The sequence below is a fragment of the Camponotus floridanus genome, unplaced genomic scaffold, assembly GCF_003227725.1.
Source record: "Camponotus floridanus strain SB8 unplaced genomic scaffold, Cflo_v7.5 scaffold11, whole genome shotgun sequence".
NCBI lineage: Eukaryota > Metazoa > Arthropoda > Insecta > Hymenoptera > Formicidae > Camponotus > Camponotus floridanus.
In genome coordinates, this window is record NW_020229226.1 from 2862866 (window position 1) to 2889389 (window position 26524).

Here is a 26524-nt window from a genome sequence, read left to right on the forward strand (position 1 = left end):
GCAGGGTGTTTATTATTCAAGCGTGTAATTATTGCGTCGCTAATCTTTGAGATTTAATTAGTAACAACAAATCATCACATAACAATCACATTATCGAAACTGTTGCTGTTAAAAACTATGGCCAATTTGATACAATTGCAACGGTTTATATAACAATAAAAGGAAAGAAAAAAAATTGCTCCATTCGCATGACAACTTTATGTCTGTCTTTATATCTTTACATTGGCGATTCACTTTCTTCATATTGAGTTGATAAACGGAGTTAAACATGGTTTTTTCTTTTTTCAAAGAATTCAATAATATTTATGTGATCAATACTGATAATACAATTACAATAAACTGTATAGGTTGATAAAATTTATCATTCTGGATGAATGACTCGATACAAAAGAATCGAATCATATGACAGTCCAATAAATGTCACATGTTGCGAGTTATCTGGGTATATAATATAACACATGATTCTTGTTTGGTTTTTTAATAGTATTAACTTAATATGTTCCATATTTTTTTATTTATCATTACATTCCCATTTTCAATAAATAATTAGAAATGTAAAAAGTATCACAGTGTTCTTGAAAATAAATGCAATTTTTATGCAACTAATTATCGACAGCTGCCTGAAATTCAAATTGATATAAGAGTAATGTGTATGCCGACAAGATTTTGAGTATGTAATAATTATTCTTAATGACTATGGGATATGATTACATCATAAATTTAAAATAAACCAACAGATTTGATTATCGAATATAATAAATAAAATGTGTGAAACTCTTCTCACTTCTACTAAATTTTGATTTCATCAAAGTCTGCGAAGAGAATGCATAAAAAATAATATTTAGCGTATAAATTTGGAGAAACAAAAATTTTGGAGATTGAGAGTATTGAAAAAGACGAATGAAATTCTTTGAAAAATAAAAACCAAACATTTATTAAAATACTATGTGAGGAATATAAACACATGTTTTGCTTATAATGATCTCTTACAATAGATACAAAGTAGTTTACGTGAAGTGAATACTGTGTACAATATATAATAGCTTCTTTCATAGTTTGTTGTCTATCTTTGAGTCAAGAGGACCTAAATAAAAGTCGAAACTGACACGATCGAAATCAATATTTGTTAACAAGAATGAGATAAAAATTACGAGTACTACATCTACTGCAATTATTTTATAGCACATATTATATTGTATCAATAATCAATAATTGATGTTCCCCCCATATTTGAAAAGAATGAGATAAAAATTACGAGTACTACATCTACTGCAATTATTTTATAGCACATATATCGTATCGATAATCAATAATTGGTGTCGCCCTATTTTCATCGTTACTAAGATTAATTAATTTGAACAAAACAATCCGAAAGTTGCGATTTGGATCGTAATCTCTGTATTCTCGTGTCTCAGACTGTCAACCTTGGAAGATCGCCCACAAGTAATCCGTCCGAGCTGAAGCGAACTCTCTCAAGAATCGAGACGTCGACGATCGGAATGTCACTCGTCCCTCACCTCGCGTCACCTGATAGAGCGCGCGACTTAACGAATGAATGAAACTCGCTCGCAGGAGAACAACAGACGCGATTCTGCGACGCGCTGGCCTCCTTGGAGCAATATCTCGGACGATATCAGCCGGATACCTAATACGCCCGACGAACGAACGGACTTCCCCGGGCAGGCAGGTATACAGAGCACCTCGGCGCATCGTCGGTAGCCCCGAGGGCGACCGGGTAGACGTAGGCGCGGTTGTTCTTCAGCGACACCCATGTGGATACCATAATGGCCTCCGCAACTCCAATCGCCGTTGCAGAGTTTATATACGTTTGGTGGGGTAGAGCGCGACGCGCCAATCGCGAACGCGCCTGGCACCCTTCACAGGCTTCGCCTTGAGTAGCGCCGCTGCGGCGACTCTCGGAAACGGTGAACCAGGCTCCGGGGAGCGGCTCGGGCTTCATTATGTATCATTATACCGGTCCGCGTCGCGCGGTGTGCACTGCAGTTACTGGAACCAGACGCGCGTGTGTGCTCTTCTCTCCTCTTCTATACGCCCTGGTCATCGTCGTCTTCTTCTCTTACTTTCTTCGTCCAGTCGGTGCGCGCGCGATACGCTCGTCGGGCCAAGTGTAATCGCGGCGCGACGCGCGTAAAAAGCACACCGTCGCCGAGGAGGTGCGCGAGCGGGCGCGCGCGCGGGTCCACGACGTGCAATTAAATGAAATCGGCGACGGGCGCGAGTGTCGAGTAGAGGACACCCCGATATCCTGGTCTCTCGGAGTCTACCGTTTTCGGTCGATGTGATCGCGGACCGCGAGTACCCCGAGTCAAGCTGTCATCATCGCTCGTCGCGACGCGGAAGCGCGAGGGACCGATATGTCGACGGCCTGGTCGCGACGTCGCGACGCGTCTCCGTTTGGCAGCCGAGCGACCACGAGCTGACACGAGCACCGGACAGTCATCATCGAGTAGCATCGACCTGGACCCTCTCTCTCTCTCTCCCGGAGAGGCTGGCTTTGCGACAACAGTGTTTCCGCGAGGATCAGTACGCGTGTGAAGTGGACAAGTGTGACAAGTGGTGTCGGAGCTGAGAAACAAAAACATCCGAGCGACGGGTGAGTGCGACGGCTCACGTGCAAGCGTAGACTCCGCCGGAAGCGAGTGAATATATTCTCTCGAACATCGCGACAGTGCGCGACTCGAGGTGACCTAACCGAGTGCGAACAATCGAACTCCGTTTCTACGAGCGCGAGTTTGGAGGAGGTTCGAAGGAGGTTTCCAACCCGACGGCGGCTGTCGGCGCCGATGTCGGCTCGCCGCGCTTGCTCCGACACTCGCTCGTCCTGGTAGCGTCGCGCGCCTACCTAGAGTGGCCCCAAGATTCGGGCCCCGTACGGAGGCCGGGCGGCGGCGACGACGTCGTCGGCGAGTCTAGCGAAGATCGTGGGCTGTGGCGGCGGCATTGACGTCGTGTCTAAGGTGGAGCGTCCGGGCAGCACGACGACGCTCAACTTCACGGACCTGGGGAGCCCATTCGGGGCGGGCGACCCCTGTCCGTCGAGTACCCCGACCCCGAATAGCATGTCGGGCGGCGGCGGACCGACCGGCGGCAGCGGCGGGGGCGGCGGGGGAGGCGGCGGCGGCGGCGGGACCGGGGGCGCCAATTCCGACATGGAGCAGCATCTTCATCACGCCGGCCTCGGCTCGGTGACGCCCGGGCCGCCCGGCGGGAACGGCAGCGACAGCACGACGTCCAGCACCCCCGTCTCCCAGAGCGGCAAGTCCGCCTTCATCGAGCTCCAGCACAATAATCTGTATAACCCGGCGAGTCTACGAAGCGGTTACCCGGGCGGCCACAACGTCCCCGGCGCCCATCAGTTCTCGCATCAGGTCGGCTCGCTCGCGGCCCACCAGGGCTCCGGCCCCGGCAGCGGGAACCAGCAGCACGCGGACGCGGGCTTCCCCAGTCCTAGATCCGCGCTCGCCGGATATCCGTTCGCGCCCATGCACCAGCACAACGCCTACGGATATCACCTGGGATCGTACGCCCCCCAGTGCCCCTCGCCGCCCAAGGACGGTGAGTACCCCAACTGTATGTATTCGCAGCCTTTTTACATTTCTATTAGCTCGTAGGTCTAGTTTGTTAGATCGCCGATGGCTCTCCGTTCCGTGCGTCGATTTCGTCGGTGTGTTCTTCATCCTTACGATGGGCCCTAACGAGGTCCTACGAGATCGGTCGAGTTTTCGCGAGTGCAAAGTGTCGTCATGGAACGGAGATACCATCTCGAAGGGCTCAAGGCGAAAGCGCTTATGCGTAATTGACGACGCGCGCGGCAAAATTGACGACGCGAACAATTTCTCCCGTTAATTACGATCGAGGAAACGCTCGTAAACAAATTCGCCTTCAATTCGATAATCAACAATCCAGCGTAATAAATCAAGAGTCTCGTAACGTCAGTGTGTTCTTGAGGAGCGGATTGGAAATCGCGCGCGCTCCGAATGTTAACTCGAATAGTCATCTTGGGCCTTACACTTTAGATATAGATAGATAAGAGCTTTCTTTTCGGAGTCGTCCATCATCGGTACGCTAATAACTGGACGACTTCGAGCTGCGAATATCGTGCCAGCGATTGTAACATTTGTCAAGAATCACCTTGACACGAGGCAGAAATAAGACGGCGACAGGCGTTTCCGGTGGGTCACCTGTATCTCGCGAGCGTTTCGTTACATTACGACTTTATTGTACGGCCGCGGGGGGGTGGGGGTGGGGAGGGAGGGTTCTTTTATCGCCCCCTCGCGCTCGGCGAACGTCTTAATCCGCGCTCGCGAATTTCCGCGCGACGACAAAACGCGAAACGCTCACCTACTTCTTCGCGGCGCAATCAGATGCTGCGTTTTGTTCGGCGTAAAAAAGAAACTCTGGCCGCGTGTTTACCGCGACTCGCGATTCCGTCAGCCCGGTTTTACGTCGCTCGTTACCCTTCCCCGTGCGACACTTTAGAAAGTTTACTTTGTAGCCTCGCATTATCTTTATAATCTTTATCTCCATTCTATAACGGAGGTTATAAACTGTAAAAAACTCGAAGAAATTGGAAATGAAAGTTTTTTTTTTTAAATAAATAACGGAATAGAAATTTGAAACTTTCTTTTTTTTTCATTTAAATTACATTTCATTTTTAAGTTTATCAATTCCTCATGAATGAGACGGTTAATTTACCGATTCAATTTTTACGTCGCAGGACGTAATTTAAAACGGAGATTCTCGAGGTAAAAATAAAGGTAGAGGAAACGCGGGGCACAAAAAAAAATATATTTAGGGTAGCAGGTAGTAGTAGCCGGTCGATGCCCTAGCTATGTCACACGGCACAATGAGACGGAATAAGATATATGACTAAGAATCCTCGGGGCCCAAAAAGTCCCGCGAAGCGGCTAACGAACGAGACAAAAAGATTCGGGACCAAACGGGAGCAGTCACGGCTTCTCCTCTAAAAGTCTCTCGCTCTCGTAGGGGTTTCCTTCCGATCATCTCGTTTCTTCCCTCGTGTTTTTGCTTCTCCGAATCGCATTAGCGCGATGTAATCGCGATTTTTGTCTCGCGCGCGAAATCCCGAGTCACTTAATTGCGATTATTATCGGATTCGCCCCTGCTTTGTTGCGGATCGCGGAATCGCTCGAGACATTACACGATGACACTACGATACACGAGTATCTTTGCAAGTACATTGTCGTTGGAATTGGGAAAAAAATGAAGATAATCGTTCAAGATTCTCAGCGCGAGAAATTATAATAACGGAAAAGCCACAAATAGCGCAATTAATTTGAATCGCGCGTGTGTGTGGGTAACGTTACAAGTAGTCTTATCATATTTCATCGAAATTTTTCTTCCATTTTATTCGTGTGTCACATGCATGGTATACCTTTGACGCATTTCTCCCGTAACATGAGCCTATTGTACACATCGACGTCGCGAAATCGCGTGATCGAGATAACTTATTTCGCTCGGAGAGAAAGTCCGCGTGCCCCGTAGCGACATTTGCGCCGGCTTCTCGGCTCGATTGCATTTTCAAATATAACCCGGGTTACCCTGTCTGGAAATATTCCGCCATAGTCGCAACATTCGGCGAATAATTTATCGCGCGATATAGAGGGGCTCCGTCGGCTCGCGCTCGGAGAAAAGGCCTCTTGCGGAGGCTCGGGAGGACTCGTGAAAGAGAGACCGGGTGGCGACGATAGTTTGCTACCCTCCGTTTACGCCCCATGAATTCGTAACGTCCATCGCAGGGCGATCTCTCTCTCTCTCTCTCTCTTTCTCGCTGAAAGTCCGTGCATTTCTACGGAATCCTCCTCTCTCTTGGGTGAGCAATTTTTGCGGCGCCCCTCTCGAAAATTGCCTCGGTGAGCTCTTCCCCAACGCGAGAGCGAGAATCGCGAAAGGGTTTCTCTGCGGAAAAACTTTCTTTTCCCACCGAGCCGGGAGGAATCCGCGAGCCGACGTCGCGTCAGCTGATCGCTCGGCTGTCAGGGGGCTGAATTCTCACGCATGGGAGGGAAACTTGCGTTTCGCCTTTAAATTACCGGTCATTTTCCTTCGCAACTTACTCTCCGCGCGCGGCTCGCTTTTCATAAATCGTACGGTAACGAAATGCATTATTCCCCCGGTCCGCTCCGTAGAAATTTTATCGAAGGGTTCGCATAACTTTGGCATTTCTGCGACGGAAATTTCTCCAGCGGAAGTTACGCGTCCCCCGTTGTAATGCTTCGAGTATAAGACTCGTCGAAACTCGTCGCATTTCTTCCTAGGTATTATGGGAGCAACGAAAGCGAACGAGCGCGTGATGCGACAATCATCGTCGAATAAAAATCGTGGCCATTAACGAGATCGATCGCGCCGATTTAATCGATTGAATGATAAATGCAGCATGACAATTGCGATCCGTCTAATTGCTAACGAGCACGCCATACTATTTGTGCATTCCGCTCGGACAATAAAAGCGATTCTGTCACTTGTCCATCTGATCGACGCGCAAAGTTACGATTATTTCCGAGCGATTTTGATTATCCAATTGAAAGAAAGGTGACGCGGTAATTGCGCAAAGTTTACATGCGTATTGCATAATATTAAACGCGCATCCGCATGCGATCGATTCGCGGCACAATTAGTCGCGACACGTTTTTAACGTTGCAATTTGTCGGGTAATTGTGAAAAATTTAATCGAAAAATAGTTGTATGAATATTAAAATGGCTATTGGAAGTGAAAATAGAGGCAAAGAAGCCAGAAAAATTTTTAGCATATGGATTAACGTATTTTAATTTAAAAAAAATAAAAAGTAATCAATATCGCTCTATTTTGATATCGTTTTTTTCAATAGAAGAATGTTTGCGATATTTATTCCAATCTGCGAATAAGTTTCATGATTTAATGATGATGTCTTGAATTTTTTAAATTAAATATTTTAAATAAAATTTTTTTAATTTAATAGAAAATTAAATTAAATTTTTTAAATTAAAATTAGCGCGCAAAGCCTTCGATCGATGAATGATTAATAATAATAATCGTCGCGATTCAACAGAAAAACTATCTTTTGTGAAATACATAATTCGTGAGCACATCTCGCATCTTATTCGTGGCCCGGATTTTCTGAGAACTTCTAATCTCTCTCGCGCGCAGTCTATTTCCTAGAAAGGCACGCTCGACCGAACATCGGTCGGTTTCCGCGAACTCGGTTGGAGAGATAAGAGTTGAACCGAAATATACGATACTTTTGATACTTTTGTGCAACTTGTAGTGATTAAAGTATCGCATAAGAGATAATCGTTTATCCACATGTTGAAACTGTCATCGCATTTCTTATCGCGCATACATGCATTTCAGGTTTCAATCTGGTAACTCGCATAAGTTATTTCGTCCATTTTACCCACATAAGCTCGCGATCATTTAACATGTAGTTAATTTGTTCAAAGTCAGTTTATTTTATATCGTCGTTTAGAGCGATGATGTCGGTTCCTCTCGCACTTTTAGAATCTTAATGAAATTGTCCGATATTCGACAAACTGAGAGAGGAAAAAAGAACTGTCATTGCATGTACACAGAGAAAAATATTATTCTACTGCCAAGAAAAGCGATTACTCAGTTTATTTTTCTTCTTTTAAGTAATAGTTTTCTTCAACAAAGAATATATTCTTGATAATAATCTTAAAATATACTCACAAGTGTTAGAAAATCTCATTATCATGTACTCAAAAGAAGAATTTATTTTCTCTTCAAGAATATGGTAAAGTTGTATCAAAGAAAAATCAAACTTACCCTACGTCAACTCTTGTAGTAAGCAAAGCAAATTTTTGTTTCGATTTAATATTCTTGACTAAAATACTGCACTTACTAAAATTCAGAATATATTCAATTAAATTAATGCTTGTGGTAAACTTATGATACATTTGCGGATATACAAACTTATGGTATACTTAAAATAAATTAATAACTAATATTTACTTGAATACAGTATACATTTTTCTCTGTGTATGGCGAATATACTCGTGGCATGTTTTGCGAGTCGACGAATCTTATCGTTGCGTCAAGTGGATCAGCTTGTCATCGCATCCGCATCACGCCCGTTGTCTTTTTCTCGAATGAACGAACAAACGTGGTTGAAGCTGGAATCCAATTAACGGGTGCTTCTCTCGTATCAGACGAGGCGCCCGTCGGTATCTCGCATCAGTCACCTGACTTGACGTCCGACTGCCGCCCGACTTAATCCGGAACGGTCGAAAGACAATGCTTCCCCGGGTCCGAGTGATGGATTAGGTATTAAATGATTGTTTTCATAAGGATTAGGCAGAGGTATACCTGGGGAGCTTGGCACGGCTTGGCTTCTTTGAAATCCTGCCGAACTATCGGATTTGTACAAGTCGTGTTTTCGTCAGAGATACATTCCCGGATATCATACCTATCAGTTGTGTGCTTTCTTCACAACTTAGAGAATTTAAATAAACGAATCTCGTAGTAAACATATGGGAAAAGCTCGAATAATATGCGCGTATTATTGTCAAAGTAATAATAATTGGCGGCAGAAATCATGTCTTGTATCAATATTCTTATTTAGATTAGTAAGAGATATTTTTGACGGATAATAAAGTAGCTTACAATCACGAAATATCGTATAATAAAATTTACAAATTTTAAATAAATAAATAAATAAATATTCCTTTATGAAAAAATGGCGAGTTAGTCCGATAAAATATTTGAATGAGGAATCTCTCTCCTCTCTTAGACTGAAATACAGTCTTGATTATTTGTTGCGCAGTGTGGTAGCGATGTAGAAATATAAAATGTCGGTTCGGAGCGACAATGTTGGACAGGTTGCGTTAAGTCCAGCCTAGGGCAGAGAGACGGACACCTTGTAATTTCAAGCTCTTTGGATTGAGAGCCGCGCGCTTACCGTGTGATTATCAACGTCGCATTAATCGCTCGGTGGGCTTATTATCATACGTTCGGTTGGGTTTGATTATGTGACTCTAAAAGAACCTTCCGCGATGCTAGGCGGCTGAATGCGCGCCAAAGTAACACTTTGCGGCGGTCTCTGCCGCTGCCGCGCATTTTGCATACGCCTCGCTGTTAACGACCGCGTAGTCTATCCTCTCTATGCATCCGTACCCTTCTCGCGACTTTGTAAAAAAAAAAGCATCCATAAAACAGTACCTCTCGCTCTTTTCACGTGCGCGTCCGCGTGAACAGGGATAACTCCCGCCCCGGTCGACGTCGCGTCGCCTCAACCGGCTGTAATTAACAACGGGAGCTCGTAATCCCTGCTAACGCCTCTATAAAATTTATTGCGCACTACGTTATGCGGCGGTGATACGTCGCGCGACGATATTAACCGACGATATTGCATCACGGTAGGAAAAATATTGGGTGTTGATCGATTGTAAAAAGATATTTTTTCGAGAGGAAAATTTACCAAGCACGTAATACTTTTCCAGTCTTTTTATCTCATCATTTTTTCAATCGATTGACGATTTTAATTATTCCAACGAGATGTTAAATTTTAATTAATTAGAAAATGTATAAATGAAAAAAATTGCGAATAATTTAATCATTTAAATTAATAATTTAAAATGCGTTTTAGGCGTGAATAATTAGAAAAAGTATACATTATTTTTGTGTAAGATAAAGAAAAGATATTCCATTTGATTTACCTTTTGTCATCGCCTGAAGAAGATGTTTATATTATACTTGCATTGTAAAGATTGCACACGCCCGGTATCGTCTCTGAAAACTGCAACGGGGAAGATAAACACGAGCGTAAACACGCGATTGCATCGCCATGGCGAAACGTAAACCTCGCGGACAGAATTTATGGGGGGATCATTATTGATCTCTTTTACGCACGATCAAAGTCTCCCTGTTGGCGCTCCATCGATCCCCCTCTCGTTCATCGCGACACGCTCGTATATAAATCACGTGGAATCACGCCTGCGAACGACACTCGGCGGCTCGCTTCGAGTAAATTATGCACTCTAATTAATACTCGCGTTAATTGTCGTGTCAATTGTGAAAGGGGGAGGCCTCTCGCTTGAAATCGTCGCGTCGCTTCGTCTCCGGGTCTCTCTCGACGTCGACGTTTCCCGTTTACTCGCGACGCGAATCGCGCATCGGGGCCACCCGGGTCGAGGCTCTCCGCTCCGCTCCGCTGGTGAAAAATCGGTCGACAAAACGCAGCTTTTATAATATAAAAAATGTCCATGGGGCTGCCATCTCTCTCTCCTGGGAAGAACGTGCGCGCGCGATGAAAACACGCAACATCATAATCGCGATATAAAAATAATGAAACAGATTCCGCGCGAGATAGGCTGGCACGATGCGCGCCTCTATCGAGCTCTACGCTACTTCATTGCATCGCTTTAAGATTGATATATGGCTCCGTAATTAATTATCGCGCCGTTAACGCACCGCAGGGCTTTTTCTCTCGGTGTTGCGGCGAGGCCACGCATTTTCTACACACTGCGCTAATTATCTCAATTCGTTGTACGTGAATTGAATAATGCATTTATTTTATCAGATAATTACCCGCGGCTTATCGAATCAAATATTCCGGCTGTGTTTACGCTATTGTTTCCCTTTCGTTCTTCTTTCGAAAAAAACGGCGCGTCATTTCCGTTAATTTCGAGTCTCGGTAAACGTCCCTTACCCTTTTTTCGCGCATGAAAGTCTCTCAATCAGAAAAATGTCTTGTGATTAACGCGATGCTTTTTCGTGTAAAAAACACATTTCGCGCGCGAGATTCATTAAATAATTTCAATTCTTAATTGTAAGGTATCATTAATAACTTTTTGGATTTTTTCACATCTACATCGACTTTCTATATCGCATTTCTCGATATTTTTACGTCGGAAATTGATGTTTTTAATACCGGAATAATTAATGTATATATCGCGTTATTCGTTCGTTATTATGAATTATGCGGGTTAGGTTTTAGTTTAATTTTATTTTTAGTTTGTACGCAAGCAGTGACGAGGATTCTGAAAGTTGATGTTAGGGTGGTGCATGTTCGCAGACCTCTCGCCACTAGGTGATAAAGGCGGAAGTCTCGTCGACGAGCTGGGCGGCGGCGGCGGCGGTTCCCTGAGGAACGGCAAGGGCAAGAAGATGAGGAAACCGAGGACGATTTACAGCAGCCTGCAATTGCAGCAGCTCAACAGGCGGTTCCAGAGAACGCAGTACCTCGCGCTACCGGAAAGAGCGGAGCTCGCGGCCAGCCTCGGACTCACGCAAACACAGGTCAGTTCTATAGGCGTATTGAAGGAGACTAGAGCGCAAGCTTCCCACGACGCGGCAATGATAAACAAGCTCTTATCTCGCGCTACCTGCCGCAAGATAGCGTAAACAAATTAAGATAAACGTCGATGCGAAGTATAACATTTGCCAGGGAACTGTAGGGGTATCTTTCGGACATGGCGCATTTTTTCCCCTTGATTTGTTTTAATTATTTACTTCGGGGTGCTAAAATGACGTTATTTATTTTAGAGTACAGCATTAATTATTCAAGATTATTTAATAATTATTTTTAAATATGGAAAATTATTGCTAGCATTTGAATAATTATCACAGCAAAATTACGTGTAACGCGCCTCTCTCGTGACGGGGAAATTTTGCTTCAAAATTATTAGTTTATTTATTACACATTAAAATTATTAGTTTATTATTACACGTGACAGTTTTCACCAAGCGATAAAATATCCGGGACGTATATTTCCGCGGGCGAAAACAGGTTTTTCACTTTGAGATAAGCATTATCAGGAAGCGCTGTTGGAAAGGCCTCTCAAAATTGCGTAAACGAGGCAATTCTGTGAACAACGACACATCGTATCGAAGGCTGTCGTCGAGTTAATTACCGAGATCTCGCGTCACGACTGGAATTTTGAATTTTATCGAGACGGCAATACTCCTCCTCCCGCGATGGATGGATCCGGTTATACATGTACGCGATCCACGGTAACGGGAGCCACCGATAAACGGCATCTGTCAGCATTATCGGCACAAATGACTTAGTAAATCACTGATTCGCCACGCCCTGGACATTGGGGATAGGGTTGCCGCCAGTGTCCAGTGTACCGAGGCGGGGAAAGAGAGCGAAGGAGACAAGTTTGCGAACTAACGAGGTGACCATAAATTTTCCCCCGGCGATCGCGCGAGTTTCGCGCGAGCTTTCCATGCGGGCGAGCCTTTATGCTCTCGTCGCCCGGTTTCCAATTAACGATTTATTAGAAAGATCGAGCCGCATAATCGGAGAGAAGTTAATTAGGCCTGATCCTATCCGTGTGTATCGCAGATTTCTCGAGCCGAAAATCCGAAGCTAATTAAAACGCTCTCGCGATAATTTGAATTTATTCGGATCGACTTGCGTGTCGTATCGGCAGTTTACTAGACAATTGGTTAATTAGCCAACATCCTCGTGAATTATACCAGTGTCCTTTTTCTACCGCGTTACGATCTAACGAAATTACAAGGTTCTTGTCGCAGAATTGCGCGTTTCATTGATCGATGCAGATGGAGCAATTTTCGCGGTTGCTCTTTGTGCGTTCCTCAACCCTCGAAGAAGCGTGTACAATCGTCGCAAACGCGTATGGCGCGGTGCGTAACTGCGTATCACGCGCGTAATCACGGGATAACTGGCTGTCGTAGTCGGTTGATGTCGTTGCAGGGGGTCCCGGACCGGATAATTTCATTAGACGGAGCACCGCGGGAGTTGTTCTCCCCCCTCGTGAGCGAATGAATCGAGCGCGACGCAGCCTGATGAGCGGTCGGCGTCAGGTTGTTTACCAAACATGTGCTCTCTTGAAATCAGCGATGGCCGCGCGCGGAAGCGAGAGATTAAATGACGATGCCCCGTAAGAGACGATCCATTACACCTTCCGCAATGTTATCAAGACGCACCTGTTATTCAATCATGTCGAAGTGTCGCGAGAGCAGAACGATAAATCTTTTTCGCGCGACCGTAAAAATCTGCGTAGATAGAGCTAATTGGATTTCACGCGTCCAGGGTGTATCGCGCGCGATATTTTTATCTCTCTCGCGAGACGGGGAGAGGATGACTTATATCTTTAGGAGAAACAACCCGTCTCTCTCGGCGTCGAGTTCGGGAAGAATGTTGGCCGCGCGCGATCGGCGCGGCTCCTCGGCAGGCACCGTGCATAATCCGTAATCGCCCAATCAAGGCGTTCGACCAAGCGCCTCTCTGCCTCTGCCTCTGCCTCTGCACTCTTGGCCCAGCTACCGTCGCGCGCTAGCTTTCTTGTCATCGCCACCAACATGGCGCCTTAGCCTTCGGTCTCTTCCATCTTCTCCTCTTCCCTCGTCTCCTTCCCTCTCCTCTTTGCGCCACGACAGCCGCGTCGTCCCCCCTCGCATTTCCCCACCGGCTTCTCCCCATTCTCTTCCTCCTCTTCCTCCTTTCCCCCTTTGCTCGAATGGCCAAGAGGGAAAGAGAGAGAGAGAGAGAGAGAGAGAGAGAGAGAGAGAGAGAGAGAGAGAGAAGAAGGGGGAGGGCGGGAGCGAGATATCGAGGTGAGGCCACGCATCTCTTTTTCTCCGGGGCTTCAATTTGAGGACGTGGTAGCGTTCGTGCCGCCGGTGTACACGAGATACGCGAAGGGGGTGCGAAGGGGGCCCGAAGGAGGCCAGAGGGAAGGAGGGGGCGAGGTGAGGAGAGAGCGGGGAGTAGGGTATAGTTGCTCACGCGAAGTACACGGGCAACGCGCTCTCGCTCGCGTGGATGTATACGTTAGGGACGTGGACACCAGCACGCCTGTCTGCGTTCCTGCCACGTACCTTGGGCGTGGTGCTTCCTTTTTCTTCCTCCTCGCCACGACTAACGTGCCCGATCTCTCCTCATTGGCCCCGGGAATGCGAACACGTCGAAGCGAGATTCGAAAGTCGCGAGAGGGAAGCTCGCGAAGACGCGACGTGAATTTCAAATTCCTCCCTGTCATCCCCGGTAGACAGGGGTCAGGCATCTTTGTAGCTTTTGCGACTTTGGGAGGACGAAAACTTTGCGAGGCGAGGTAGAAGAAATAGATTGAGAGAATATCTCTGTTCGTACTTTTGGTACATAACATTCTGCAAATATGCATCAGCATCTTATATTTGTCTTATATAGATCTTAAGATTTGGAGCAAAAGTGAAATATGTTTCCACAGCCATTTACTATAAATACCGTAATATTCTGTTTTTAATTGTGTACACACGTTTTAGATCTTCCATCGCTATTGCTATGCAGCCTTTATGCGAAAATTGTATAGAATTATGTTTAAATGCGGGATACGTGAATACGGATTTGTAAGAACAGACGTCTTTTTGCGGTCGAGCTTCTCTCATTAAGTTTACGAATAAACATAAATTATCGGATGGCCGGCGCGAATCGCGTCCAAGGTCCTCGGAAATCCCTGTCACGAAAACATGCGATACAGTTTTCGCGGAAAAACATCGCACACATCATCGAAAACACCACACGTGTAGTAGATGAACGCGCGGATAACTATTATTTATGCATGAATGCGCCTGCGAGAACACGACTACCGGTCGCTACTGTACTATAGTTGTCTCGGTATGTTGAAATATTTGCGCGAGAATCCACAGAAGTGAAAAAACTATTAGCATAAATGACGGAAAAGAAAACAAAAATCTACGCAATGCATAAATTACACGACAGATTTTCAGAGTGAAAGATTGTCATTAGTTGTTCCACAGTTTACGTATCAGTTTAATTTAAATTTATCAGAGTCGATTTTTTTTTAATGAGTTTATTTGCATCTTATACATATCATATTTTTCTAACATATATAATTAAAAAATGTTTTGGATATATATATATATATATATATATATATATATAAATAAATATATATATGAATAAATATATATATAAATAAATATATATATGAATAAATATATATATAAATGTTTTGGATATATATATATATATATATCCAAAACATTTTTGGATATATATATATATATATTTGTAATAATATTTTTCTAAAAAATATAATTAAAATATATTTCAAAGATACAAAATTATTAGTAGATTATTATTAATATATATCAATTGAAACGTTATTTTATAATTGACAGTTAAAAGAATCTAAATAATGTATAAATATTTGCGTAGAAACTTATAAATGCCGTTGATTACAAGATGTAAAACGTTGAATTGCAAGATATAAAACAGAAAAATCAAAGTTTGCGGATTTATTGATCCGCAAATATGTCTCGTAATTTAATAATGGTGTCCAAGATTTTTTGAATTAAAAAATAATCCATGCAAAGACAATAATCGTAGTCGCATTCTGATAATCTGATAGAAAAATCATCGCTTGTCAGATTCATTGCAATTTGCTAAATTTTCTAAGTTAAATAATAATAATCCACACGAAATCTTCAATCAATAATACTTTAACTCGCTCGGTTCAATCAATAATACTTTAACTCGCTCGGTTCGCAATTCAACAAAAAATCGAGATTCGCGACTCGTAAACATCTCACGTCTTATTGATAGCTTGAAATTTTTCTCAAAAAGAACTTCTAATCTTTCTCGCACAGTCTCTAATTTCTTCGGCGAAAGAAATGGCTCAACTAAAGATGGTTTGGCTTTCGGAAACTCGATATAATTTATCTACAGATAAAATTAAATCAAAATTCACTGACACTTTCGACACTTTTGTACAACTTTAAATGATTAAAGTGTTTCATAATTGATTAAGGTATAAGATAATCGTTTCTATCTATAATGTACATCCAAACTATCATTGAATTTCTTCGTATACGTGTTTAATGTTTTAATAACTCAAATTATCAAATATAATTATTTCGTAAATTTTAGTTATTCTCACAAGCTCATAATTATAATTGGTACAATTATAAGCATTTTCTTAAAAGTCAATTTACTGAAGACATGCTTAATGATCACGTTGGAATTATTGCAGTCGTTTACGGTGTCCTTAGATTTCAAAACTATGAATTCTGATGGAAATTTGACAATACAAGTAGAAGCGATTAAATTGTAAAGAGAAAACTTGTTGACGTGGCTGGCCACGACAAATATATTTGATATGTTTTGTGTATCGATCACACTTTATCGTCGCGATAAAATAAATCGGCTCGTCGATGTGTCTGTGTCACGCCTGTTGTTCTTCTCTCAAACGAAATTATACTATAGAAATATAGAATCCAATTAGCAAATGCTTGTCTCGCAAATGATATCTATCGGTAATGATATCTATCTTGTGTCATCTAATTAGATTGTCAAGTAATTAATTCGGAATAATCGAAAAAAAAATAGCCGGAATGATAAATTTGATATTAAATGAGTATGTTTATAGTGTCAAACTACTTTTCGGAAAATGGGTTATTAAGTTATATTTTCTTTGGAAAGGTATTTGGATAGATAGACATGTATTAATATCAATTGATATATATTAATTTCAATTTCTAGAATTGAAAATCAAGCTTTTCCATATCACAACTTCATTAAAATTAAATCAATCCATAATATATAAATTACAAGATTCCTCAAAGAGAGAGAAAGAATGTGACTGACTAATTCAATTTACAATTTTCTCAGTTAGATATAAATCTGTCAAAGATTTGAATCTGCTTGTATTTTTTGTAATATATATTATTGCATTCTTGATTAAAACAATTAATGTGTTTAGCGTAAAAGGTAAATTTTTATACATTATTCATGCCCTTTTAACTCTCAGCTATAAAACGTTCAATTGACATATATTAATATCAATTGATATTAATCTCGATTTCTAGAATTGGAAATCAAGCTTTCCCATATTACTATTCATAATCATTCATTTCATTATTTATATTATTATATTATATTATATTATATTATATTTATAATATTCATATCATTATTCACAATTTCATTAAAATTAAAGTAATATAATAATAATTAAAAATAAAAAATTAATAATAAATTAAAAAAGATTAAAATTAATTTATGACGTAATCAATTTTCAAATCGTAAATAATCGTTATAAAGACGCTACACTAAAAATAATGTAAATACGAAAGAAACGACGTTAGATCGGATCCATTTCAAGAGAGCGAAAGAGCGGATTAGCCTAGATCAATTCTTAAGATTCTATCCACTCTCTTGGTCAGTTCTCCATATTTCCCTCTCTCTCTCTCTCTCTCTCTCTCTCTCTCTCTCTCTCTCTCTCTCTCTCTCTCTCTCGCTCTCGATTAAAATCATTACGCGGTTTTTCTCCCTTTTTCCGGCTACCGTCGACTTGCGAAACGCTCCGTCGTCCTTGTCTTCTATAGCAAACGTCGATCCACCGATAACCGGCCGTGTGTCTCCGTTTTGCACGTGTATTTCCACTTCTTCCCCTCGTCCACCTTTCCCGCGCATTTATCAGCGTCCATTTATCTGCCTATCATTGTGCTCGATGTAGACACGTGTACGTATACACGTGCACACGCGCGCCTCTGTAAGCCTTTCGTTTCGTTATCAGACCAGATGTGTTAGATAGCGGGCACAGTTTCTCGCCGGAGAACAATGAATCGGATAATTAATCACGAATATATGGTGTATCACGGATCACGAGGGTCACTGCCGGCTCTGCAATAAATCGTTCGGTTTATGAAAGTGTTATTTATTGAATAAAATGTGGCAGACACGAGACTCCCGGGTAATTTCTTATGCAGTATCAAAGCACTGACACCGATATCTTTCGATATACTTTAAATCTATCTCGTTTTCCCGCCACATTTTTGATCCAGTCGATAAATCAATAAATTCCGATTTTCTCAGTCGAAACTTTCAATTCAAATTAGTATGTATCATATATTTGATTTTTTTTTCCGATACATCATTCTATATTTTAAAATTAATATATCAAGCGAAAAGTCTTTTATTGCATTTATAAGAAATAAAGAGGTACATTTTAGATTCTTATATATCTCATAATTAATATAAATAAAATCTAAATGAATTTGCATGTATAAAATACACGAAACGAGTAGAAAAGAAACGTGGTAGCTTCGTAAGAATTCATAAAGTTATCGATAATCTATAGCAATGTTCTTTCGCGTCGTTACTAGAGCAGATACAAAAGATAGTAGAATCAATTTCTCGTTGGGGAACAATGAGCAGAGTAATTGATGACTTTGTGTGCACGACCGTATAAATCATCGAAAAGAAGGCAGCTTTGATGCCGAAACAATGTCGCGAGGCAATGCTCGGAAGCCTTCTTCAGGATGCATACATCATGGGCGATCCCTCAGGGGCCGCGATTCGTGTCTAACTCTAAATTAATTAGCTCCGTAATTAATTAACCGTTTTAATAAAGTAAGTGTCAACAAGTCTCGCGCATAAATGCGAAATCATTGAAGTCGCTGGGGAATTTAAAGGCTCGCGGGCAAGAATCGATATCAGCGGAGAACAACTTCGTTATTTTAATGACTTTTCGGAACTTGGGAAAATCCGGCAAAACGCATAACGTACTTCATATCACCGTGTAAAGTTTTTAATCGAGATTTACGAACTTCAGCGAAAGGTCTGACTGCGCGTGTTTGACGCGACGTGAAGTTCACTGTGAAAATCCCGACCGTTTTCAGTGAAGTTAATTAAAATACTTTTCTGTTTGCGCTTCGCACCTGTAAAGTTACTTGCAAGTCTAGACATATATATGTACGTATCCAGATATACATATAGATAACAGATTTATATAAAAATGATAAGTAAATAATAATAATTATATTCATTAATGTTACAATTTTTGTTCAAAAATTATCGGTACATTTCTCTAATATATTTTTTGTCTAATCCTCAGAGCAATACGTGACAAATTGTGTTAAAATGTTGCACCATATGTTTTATGGGCTTGTTAATATTACAGTTTTAGATTTCCTTTAGCTATACTTATTCTGACAGATCTCGATTCATAGAGCAATAAATTTATTTCTTTTCTCGTGCGTCCTCTCGATCTCTTCGTATTCCAATCGAGTAACCCCGGCATTGATCCCGCTTATCGCGATATCATCTCATCGGCCGACTCGTGCATGTCAAGATAGGGATGTGTCCATCGCGCGCGATCGGTCTCAGCTGTATGTCGCGCACGCTCGCGCTCACACGCGCTTACACCGACGTCAGTCCACCCCCGTCATTATCGGCATGTACAATGAGACGAATAAAAAGTTCGACCGACATGTCGCTATCGGCTTGTATCTGTCAATCGTTAGTCTACCGTCTACGAATGAGAAAGTTTCGCGGCGCACGCGATCCTCGACTCGATACAACTTATCATGTATTCCGAGTCATGCGTATGCGTGTGTTTACGTATGTACGTTACGATTTTAACAGATTTCTTCGCGAATTTCCTCGCTGAAGATCATCCTGGAGTGGATCTTCCACATGTGACATTTGAAACGGGGGGGACTCGCAATATTGCTCGCAAATACTTTTAGATATGCGTGTATGACGATAAATTTTTGTCGTTTTAACGAAGTTTCAGTTTTCTTGCGTCGCTCAAGATTTCACGACGGTTTTGCCGATAACAACCGATGGAACTTTCCCCTCGTATCCGATGAACCTTGTTTGTAATACATCGTACGATTGACGTTTCCGTTGTTTAAGAGAAACGTGATGTATATCGAGTATATCGAGTATATCGTATCTCTGTACTTATGCCCTACACTTTCTTCCGTCACTAGCTACACAGAGAAAAATATCATTCTACTGCCAAGAAAAGCGATTACTCAGTTTATTTTTCTTCTTTTAAGTAATAGTTTTCTTCAACAAAGAATATATTCTTGATAATAATCTTAAAATATACTCATCACAAGTATTAGAAAATCTCATTGTACTCAAAAGAAGAATTTATTTTCTCTTCAAGAATATTGTAAAGTTGAATCAAAGAAAAATCAAACTTACTTTACGTCAACTCTTGTAGTTAAGCAAACCAAATTTTTGTTTTAATTTAATATTCTTGACTAAAATATTCCACTTACTAAAATTCGGAATATATTCAATTAAATTTAATGCTTGTGGTAAACTTATGATATATTTGCGGATATACAAACTTATGATATACTTAAAATAAATATTTATTTGAATACAGTATACATTTTTCTCTGTGTAGTAATATATATACATATCTGATTGCGACTCTATATAAATCACTAAAGAACGGAGATTATTCACATATACAGGGTGTCCCATTTTAATGCTCCACCCCAAATAACTTTCTTATTTTTAATTTTAGAAAAAGATGTTTCAGACAAAAGTTGTATGGTTTCGAGGGGGACATAAGATGGTACCATTAATTTGATCTTGAAGAGTCACATGAAGGTTACGTGAAGATCATTTTCAATTTCTTAAATGGAACACCCTATATATTTTTGCATATTCTTGTAGCTTATCTCGAGAGCTTTCCAAAACACTATAAATAAACATTTTTTCATCAAGTACGTTTCGAGTAATGAGGCTTGAAATCATTTCTTAATTTTACATAAACCATAAAATATCTTGTAAAATATTCATTTTTTGATTATCTTACCTTAATACTTTTACGTACAAAATAATGAGAGAAATCCATTGGTGCAAAGAAAACATACAGTTGTTTTTAAGAAAAAATATGGAATTGTTAATTGCAAATTACATATTTTTTTCTTAAAAACAACTGTATGTTTTCTTTGCACCAATGGATTTCTCTCATTATTTTGTACATAAAAGTATTAAGGTAAGATAATCAAAAAATGAATATTTTACAAGATATTTTATGGTTTATGTAAAATTAAGAAATGATTTCAAGCCTCATTACTCGAAACGTACTTGATGAAAAAATGTTTATTTATAGTGTTTTGGAAAGCTCTCGAGATAAGCTACAAGAATATGCAAAAATATATAGAGTGTTCCATTTAAGAAATTGAAAATGATCTTCACGTAACCTTCATGTGACTCTTCAAGATCAAATTAATGGTACCATCTTATGTCCCCCTCGAAACCATACAACTTTTGTCTGAAACATCTTTTTCTAAAATTAAAAATAAGAAAGTTATTTGGGGTGGGGCATTAAAATGGGACACCCTGTATAGAATAAAATCTCGTTATAATAAATTTAAAAAAAATTGAAAATTTGCATTAAATTTGCTAAAAAATTAAGTTTTTGCAACAGTTTATTATACATAATTATATGTGATTTATATAAAGAGATTATGAATTCAAATAATTTTATTGCAAATATATATTGACTCGCAAAAAATTATTCCATGCGAAGAAGTCATCGAATTCTGATTCATATTGTAACAAAAAATTGTTTATCGACTCGCTTGATTGACTTGATTTCCTGGAAAACACGTGTATTAATATTTTGTAATGGCATATCAAAGAATTTCTTTTTCGCAACATTTTATCGGCTTCGTGCGATATTTTTTTTTACTCATACATGATCGATTCTTTGGATCGATATCGGAAATTTGGTGCTGCTAATTTTTCTTTTTCTAAATTTGCACAAAATTTCCAATGAAATGTGTTTACACGTGTCATTCACGTCTGACGCAAGTGTAGTTCGCGCTATCAGCTGATTTTTTGCGCGATAATAATTAATAGTGTCAAACGCGGCGTGAACAGCAAGAATCCATTGAAAACGTATCGAATCACGATTACATCGATGAGAACACGTGCGACGTAAAGAAATGTTATCCTTGGATCACGTCCAGTAATTTCTATTAAATGAGCGACCACATTGGCGTGCCTTTGCCCGCTCGACAGCAAGTTTTTGTAACTTTTATCATTTTCTGCGGTAGAGACGATGCGAGAGAGCGACAGGGCTTATTGATTATTTTTCTAATCTACCGGAGACAATGGAGAGGCAAGTCACGACTATGCTCAACAAAAGGCTGTGTCAACCTGTCAACGCGCGTTCATCGCGATCGCGATGCTGGCAGCCTCTTTTCCTCTGCTATAACTTGTTGCTAGCAATTATGAGAGGCATGATGAGATTGATATTTAAGAGTTATGGAAATATAAAACAATGACCATATTAAAAGATTCTACTAGAGTGACTACAAGAACCTGGCGTATGATTGAAAAAATATATATAAAAATATTATTTTATCGTAAAGTATTTTCGTATCCAAGGTGCAGATTCGGAATTGGATAAAACGCAAGTGCTAGGGAATGTTATTTTAACTCGTGGAAATCTCATGTGACAACGGGATATTATCCGCGGCGGAGAAAGGAAAGAAAACCGCGAGCGGAGTACCGGAAACTCGTTCCTTTTTTCCCTCGTCCGCGACATAGCGGCGTCTCATCTCGGCTCTGCCTCCTCGTGACGTTTCTCTGCCGTGCAAACGGAGGCTAATAATTATTTTCACGCACTGACTCGTGTACGTATCCACTTATTCGTGGGACGATGGCGTGCATCGCGATACCTCCCACGGCGCTTCAGATGCCAATAATTATACAGTTCGACGTTTGTAGAAACAACGCGGCGAGTCGCGATTCCGTTACACGTGGACACGAAATGCGGATCGAAACGACCGCGTGGAAAAAAAGTCGGAGTCAAAGGGTTTCTCATAGATCGTGATTTCTTCGACACGATTTCTTCGCGCGCGTCTTTCGCGGATTCGTGCTCTTTCCCGCCATCCGCTTTCTCCCGTGAAGCTGTGTAAGGATGCGCGTAATGGATCGTTGCGCATCTTAATGATACGTATTCCGTTGATTGTGACATTTAACATCGCACGCATTTAAACGCGACAGTCCCGACATTAAACAAGTTATTAGCGGTGGTTTTTATCAAAATAAAAATATTTTAAAAAGCGGAAAATAGGATATTTAAGTCGACAATAATTCATGTGTATCGTGTCAAGCATATCTCTATCTTCATGAAACTAGAGATAAATTTTTTACGAAATTTTTTTAGAAAGAAAACAGTTAGCATTAGTGCCGGGAAATATTTGAAACACTTGCGCCATAGCTAAGCGGAGAAAGATCGTCCTTGAGGAGAATCACGCGTCGGCAAGTTTCTCGAGAGGAGAACCACGGCCGAGTGTAGAAGAATTCGCGCAAAACAGGCTCGAGGGGTTTTCGAGCGGCGGCAGCAACGGCGGCCTTCCTGCCTCCCTCGTGCGAGGAATCCCTTCGCGGCGTAGAGAGAACCCTCCGCCCCGCTCCCCGCACTTTCCTCCCCCCGCGTCGAGAGATCTTTCAGGAAGATCACCGGCGGCGCACGCTGCGCTTGCTTCGGCGCTCGCTCGCACCTGATTTTACCGCACTGACGTCGCGACTGATGCCGCTAACGTCGTTGTTGAATACCGTATGTCGGCGAGAGAGAAGGCAAGAGAGAGAAAGAGGGTGAGAGGGAGTGGGTGGTGAAGAAGAAATAAGGGTGAGAAGGAGGAAGGGGGGCAACAGGGCACCCTCCGCGGCCGATGGGAAGGGATCAGCTGAGAGAAAGGCAGCTCGCAAAGTGCACACGTACACGCTCTACACACACACACACACACACACACACACACACACACATACACACACGCATGCATTATTTCAATGTTGGCAGTAATGCCTGTTATTAAGCGATGATAATGATTGGTATTATCGCGGGTTGGGAGCAGGACTGGTAGCAGCGGATATAAATCATCGTTACTTCCTCCTCGCGCTGGCAGCGCCCGGGCTCGGCCGTGGCACCGCGCTCTCTCGCCTTCTCTTCATGCCAAGAAGTTGTAAATAATCCGGCGAGAGTCGCGTTGACGTTCGCACCCGGCGAGAGGCGATTCCGGGGTCTTCGGGGTCGACGATTAGACCGTTCCGTTGGACGACACGACGCTGCCCCGGTTTTTCCAGGACGTGGTACCTGGTTGCCACGTTGGCAACGGCTCCCAGCGGAAGCGTTGCCGCGGCTTCCGCTCCGAAACACGCACGTCGTTACCAGCCGTATATCGGTGAATAGTTTGGCATGAAACTCGGCGTCGTGCTCGCGAGAAACTTGCCTGAAACGTCGCGGGCGATTCTCGGATTCTCTCCGTTTTCTTCCGTTTCTTCCTCCGCCGTAAATCACGGATCAACCGAGCGTAGAAAAAGTATCTCGAGTTCCCACAACGAGACCGCGAGCGGTTCCATTACGACTCTTTCTCATCCCGCCGCAAAGTGTCACGCGATCTCGCGGTATCCGCGATCCTCTCGCGCGGAATTTGGCGCGCTCGTCGAAGAACGAGCAACGAGAATAAGCAACGATGATTCCCACGAATCTTTCACGCCGGCCGGACCCGCCGATTCGGTTTCCCTTCCTTCTCCCGCCTCTTTTTTCCCTCCACCTCGTTCCTTCCTTTTCGCCCGTAAATCATCGTTCGGCGCCAACGATCGAATTCACGATACTCGCGACCCTCGATTCCTAGAACGTGAGGAGCGCGAGGGAGGAGGGGGCGAGCGTCCGTCAGGATAAGCGTCTACGTCTGTGATCTTCCTCGATTCTCCACGCGAGTACGTGAGCCGCGTACGGTTCCTCTCGTCTAACTTTAGATTTAGATTTAGGTGGCTCGCTGGAAGAAGGGCTTCTACGCGCGTACGTAAAGACCTAACGGTAAGGTCGACGCCGGAGAAGCAACGGGGTGCAGGAGGATGAAGGAGAGGGGAGGGAGGGGAATGCGGCGAGGCACGCCCATGCGTATCTCGATCTAATAAATTCAACATTTCGCCAGTAAATCCGAACCCTCTCGTACCAGTCGTGCACGGCCGAGGAGAGGAGATGGGGTGCCCAGGATGGGCCGCGGGAGGAAAGACGCGGCCGTCTCATCCGACAGTACCTTGTCGTGACGATCTTTAATTTTTGCCTCGACCTATGGGCTTTTTATTCCCGAGAGAACCCGGCTAATACGCGTGCGCCATCGCGAGGGGATACTTTATCTATCCATCTAGCTATTCTACTAGAGTTTTATTTCCATACACGTCCGCTTTATCGCTCTTCTGTTATAAATAACCGCGAGTCTCTTGGTCGCGCCAAGAGGATTTCGCGTCCTCGCGAAAGGACAGGAGAACGAAGAACAGGACCTTACGCCAGGCTAGGTTTCATCGCGAACGTTTCAATCGAACTCGCCGATGAGCGAACAACTGCGGTAATTACCGTCCACTTTGAACTCTCTACACCGGAGCCCGGTGACTAGTTTATTATCCCATATCTTCTCTTTATGGTAGTCTCATCGCGAGCGATCTTCGAGGGAGAGAAACGCCACGCGGTTACCGTCACGACGCAATAAATTGGCTTTGCAATAATTACAACCTTTCGAGCGCGCGGCCGGCCGCAACAATGTCGTGGAGCTTTCTGTTTGCTTTAGCTGCGTCTTAAATACTGCGACAAACCGCGGCTCGCCGAGACCCACCAGGACGACTCGCTCGCTCCTTTCCAAGCGGAAACCCGAAGGAGAACCGGCACAATCGGCGCTCTCTCGTGATACGAAAACTATAATTTGCCGGGATTTCTCTCTTCTCCGAAGAAAACCGAGGGGCCGGCCACGTTCGAGCTACTTTATACCCGCGATACGGATTCCGCGTAGCCGGTTACGAGCCGAGGCAGGACTCTGGCGAGGATTCAGAGGGTCCTGCGAGCGGATAACGAGGCGTCCCGCTTCGAAATTCTCGCGCTTTGCACGCGAACGTCCGGACGGGGAGTATCACTTCGCGTTTGCTTCTACGACTTCGTGGAAACGCGATGAACAGAGGGAAAAGGCACGAGAATCGGAGGAGGCGCGAGAAGAAGCAGCTTCGTGCCGGGATCGGTGGGAACCCCGCGAAGAAACCTTAACGACGGCGTAACGATCGAATTATGCGTTTCGCACGAAACATACCCAGAAACACGCCCCATTTGTCCGGACATGGGAAAACGCGATGTGCAAAAATCCCTCTTCTTAGACATGTTTCTTTCGATGAGATTTCTTCAACACTCGATCTTGCCCCAAGCTTCTATAAGGAACCCATCTAGAGCTGTAGCGTCTTTATAAACAAAAGTTATTCGAAATCTTGGGTGCATTTTAGAAAATTGGAAAATAGGATATGCATATAATTTTCTCATCACGTTATATCATATTTATTTACTTTATATATAGAGTTATCAAATTATCTTATGAAGCAACATGGAGATTAAACATATTATGATTCTGAATCATTTTATTTCAACTTTTAAATGTGAGGAAAATATATTAATATCGATCGAACCCATGAACCAATCAAAGATTCATCCTTATAAAAAATAATGCCCTCGGTGCATCCCGAGAGACACTAAGGTTCTCGAGGTTACCGAACTTGGGAGCAAAAACTGTGGAATTTGCAAAAATGAACAATTATAGGAATCCAGAGTAGTCTCGTCCCGGATGCTTTCCCGCCGTTTTGCGTCTTTCTCTCGCGCTCTCTTTGTCCCTCTTTGCGTTGTACCGTCTACTCGGTCCTGGTCTACTTCGCCGACACAGGGAGGTATATAGGGAGAGGGGAGGACGCATGCGCGGGCCGTTTGAAGTGGCGGC

General features: G+C 42.7%; 1 protein-coding gene across 6 annotated transcripts in view; it reads left to right on the plus strand.

Annotated features, from left to right (window-relative positions):
- The window catches only part of LOC105255594 (homeotic protein distal-less), a 103352-nt gene that overhangs the window by 15718 nt on the left and 61110 nt on the right, over window positions 1–26524 (plus strand). For 3 of the 6 annotated variants that reach the window (XM_025412729.1, XM_025412735.1, XM_025412727.1), the window contains exons 2-3: window positions 1416–3591; window positions 11034–11275. In XM_025412729.1, coding sequence (XP_025268514.1) covers window positions 3081–3591; window positions 11034–11275 — 753 coding nt within the window. In that variant the 5' untranslated portion in view covers window positions 1416–3080. The remainder of the gene's footprint in view (window positions 1–1415; window positions 3592–11033; window positions 11276–26524) is intronic. The other 3 variants (XM_025412731.1, XM_025412738.1, XM_011264970.3) reach the window with 3 other exon arrangements.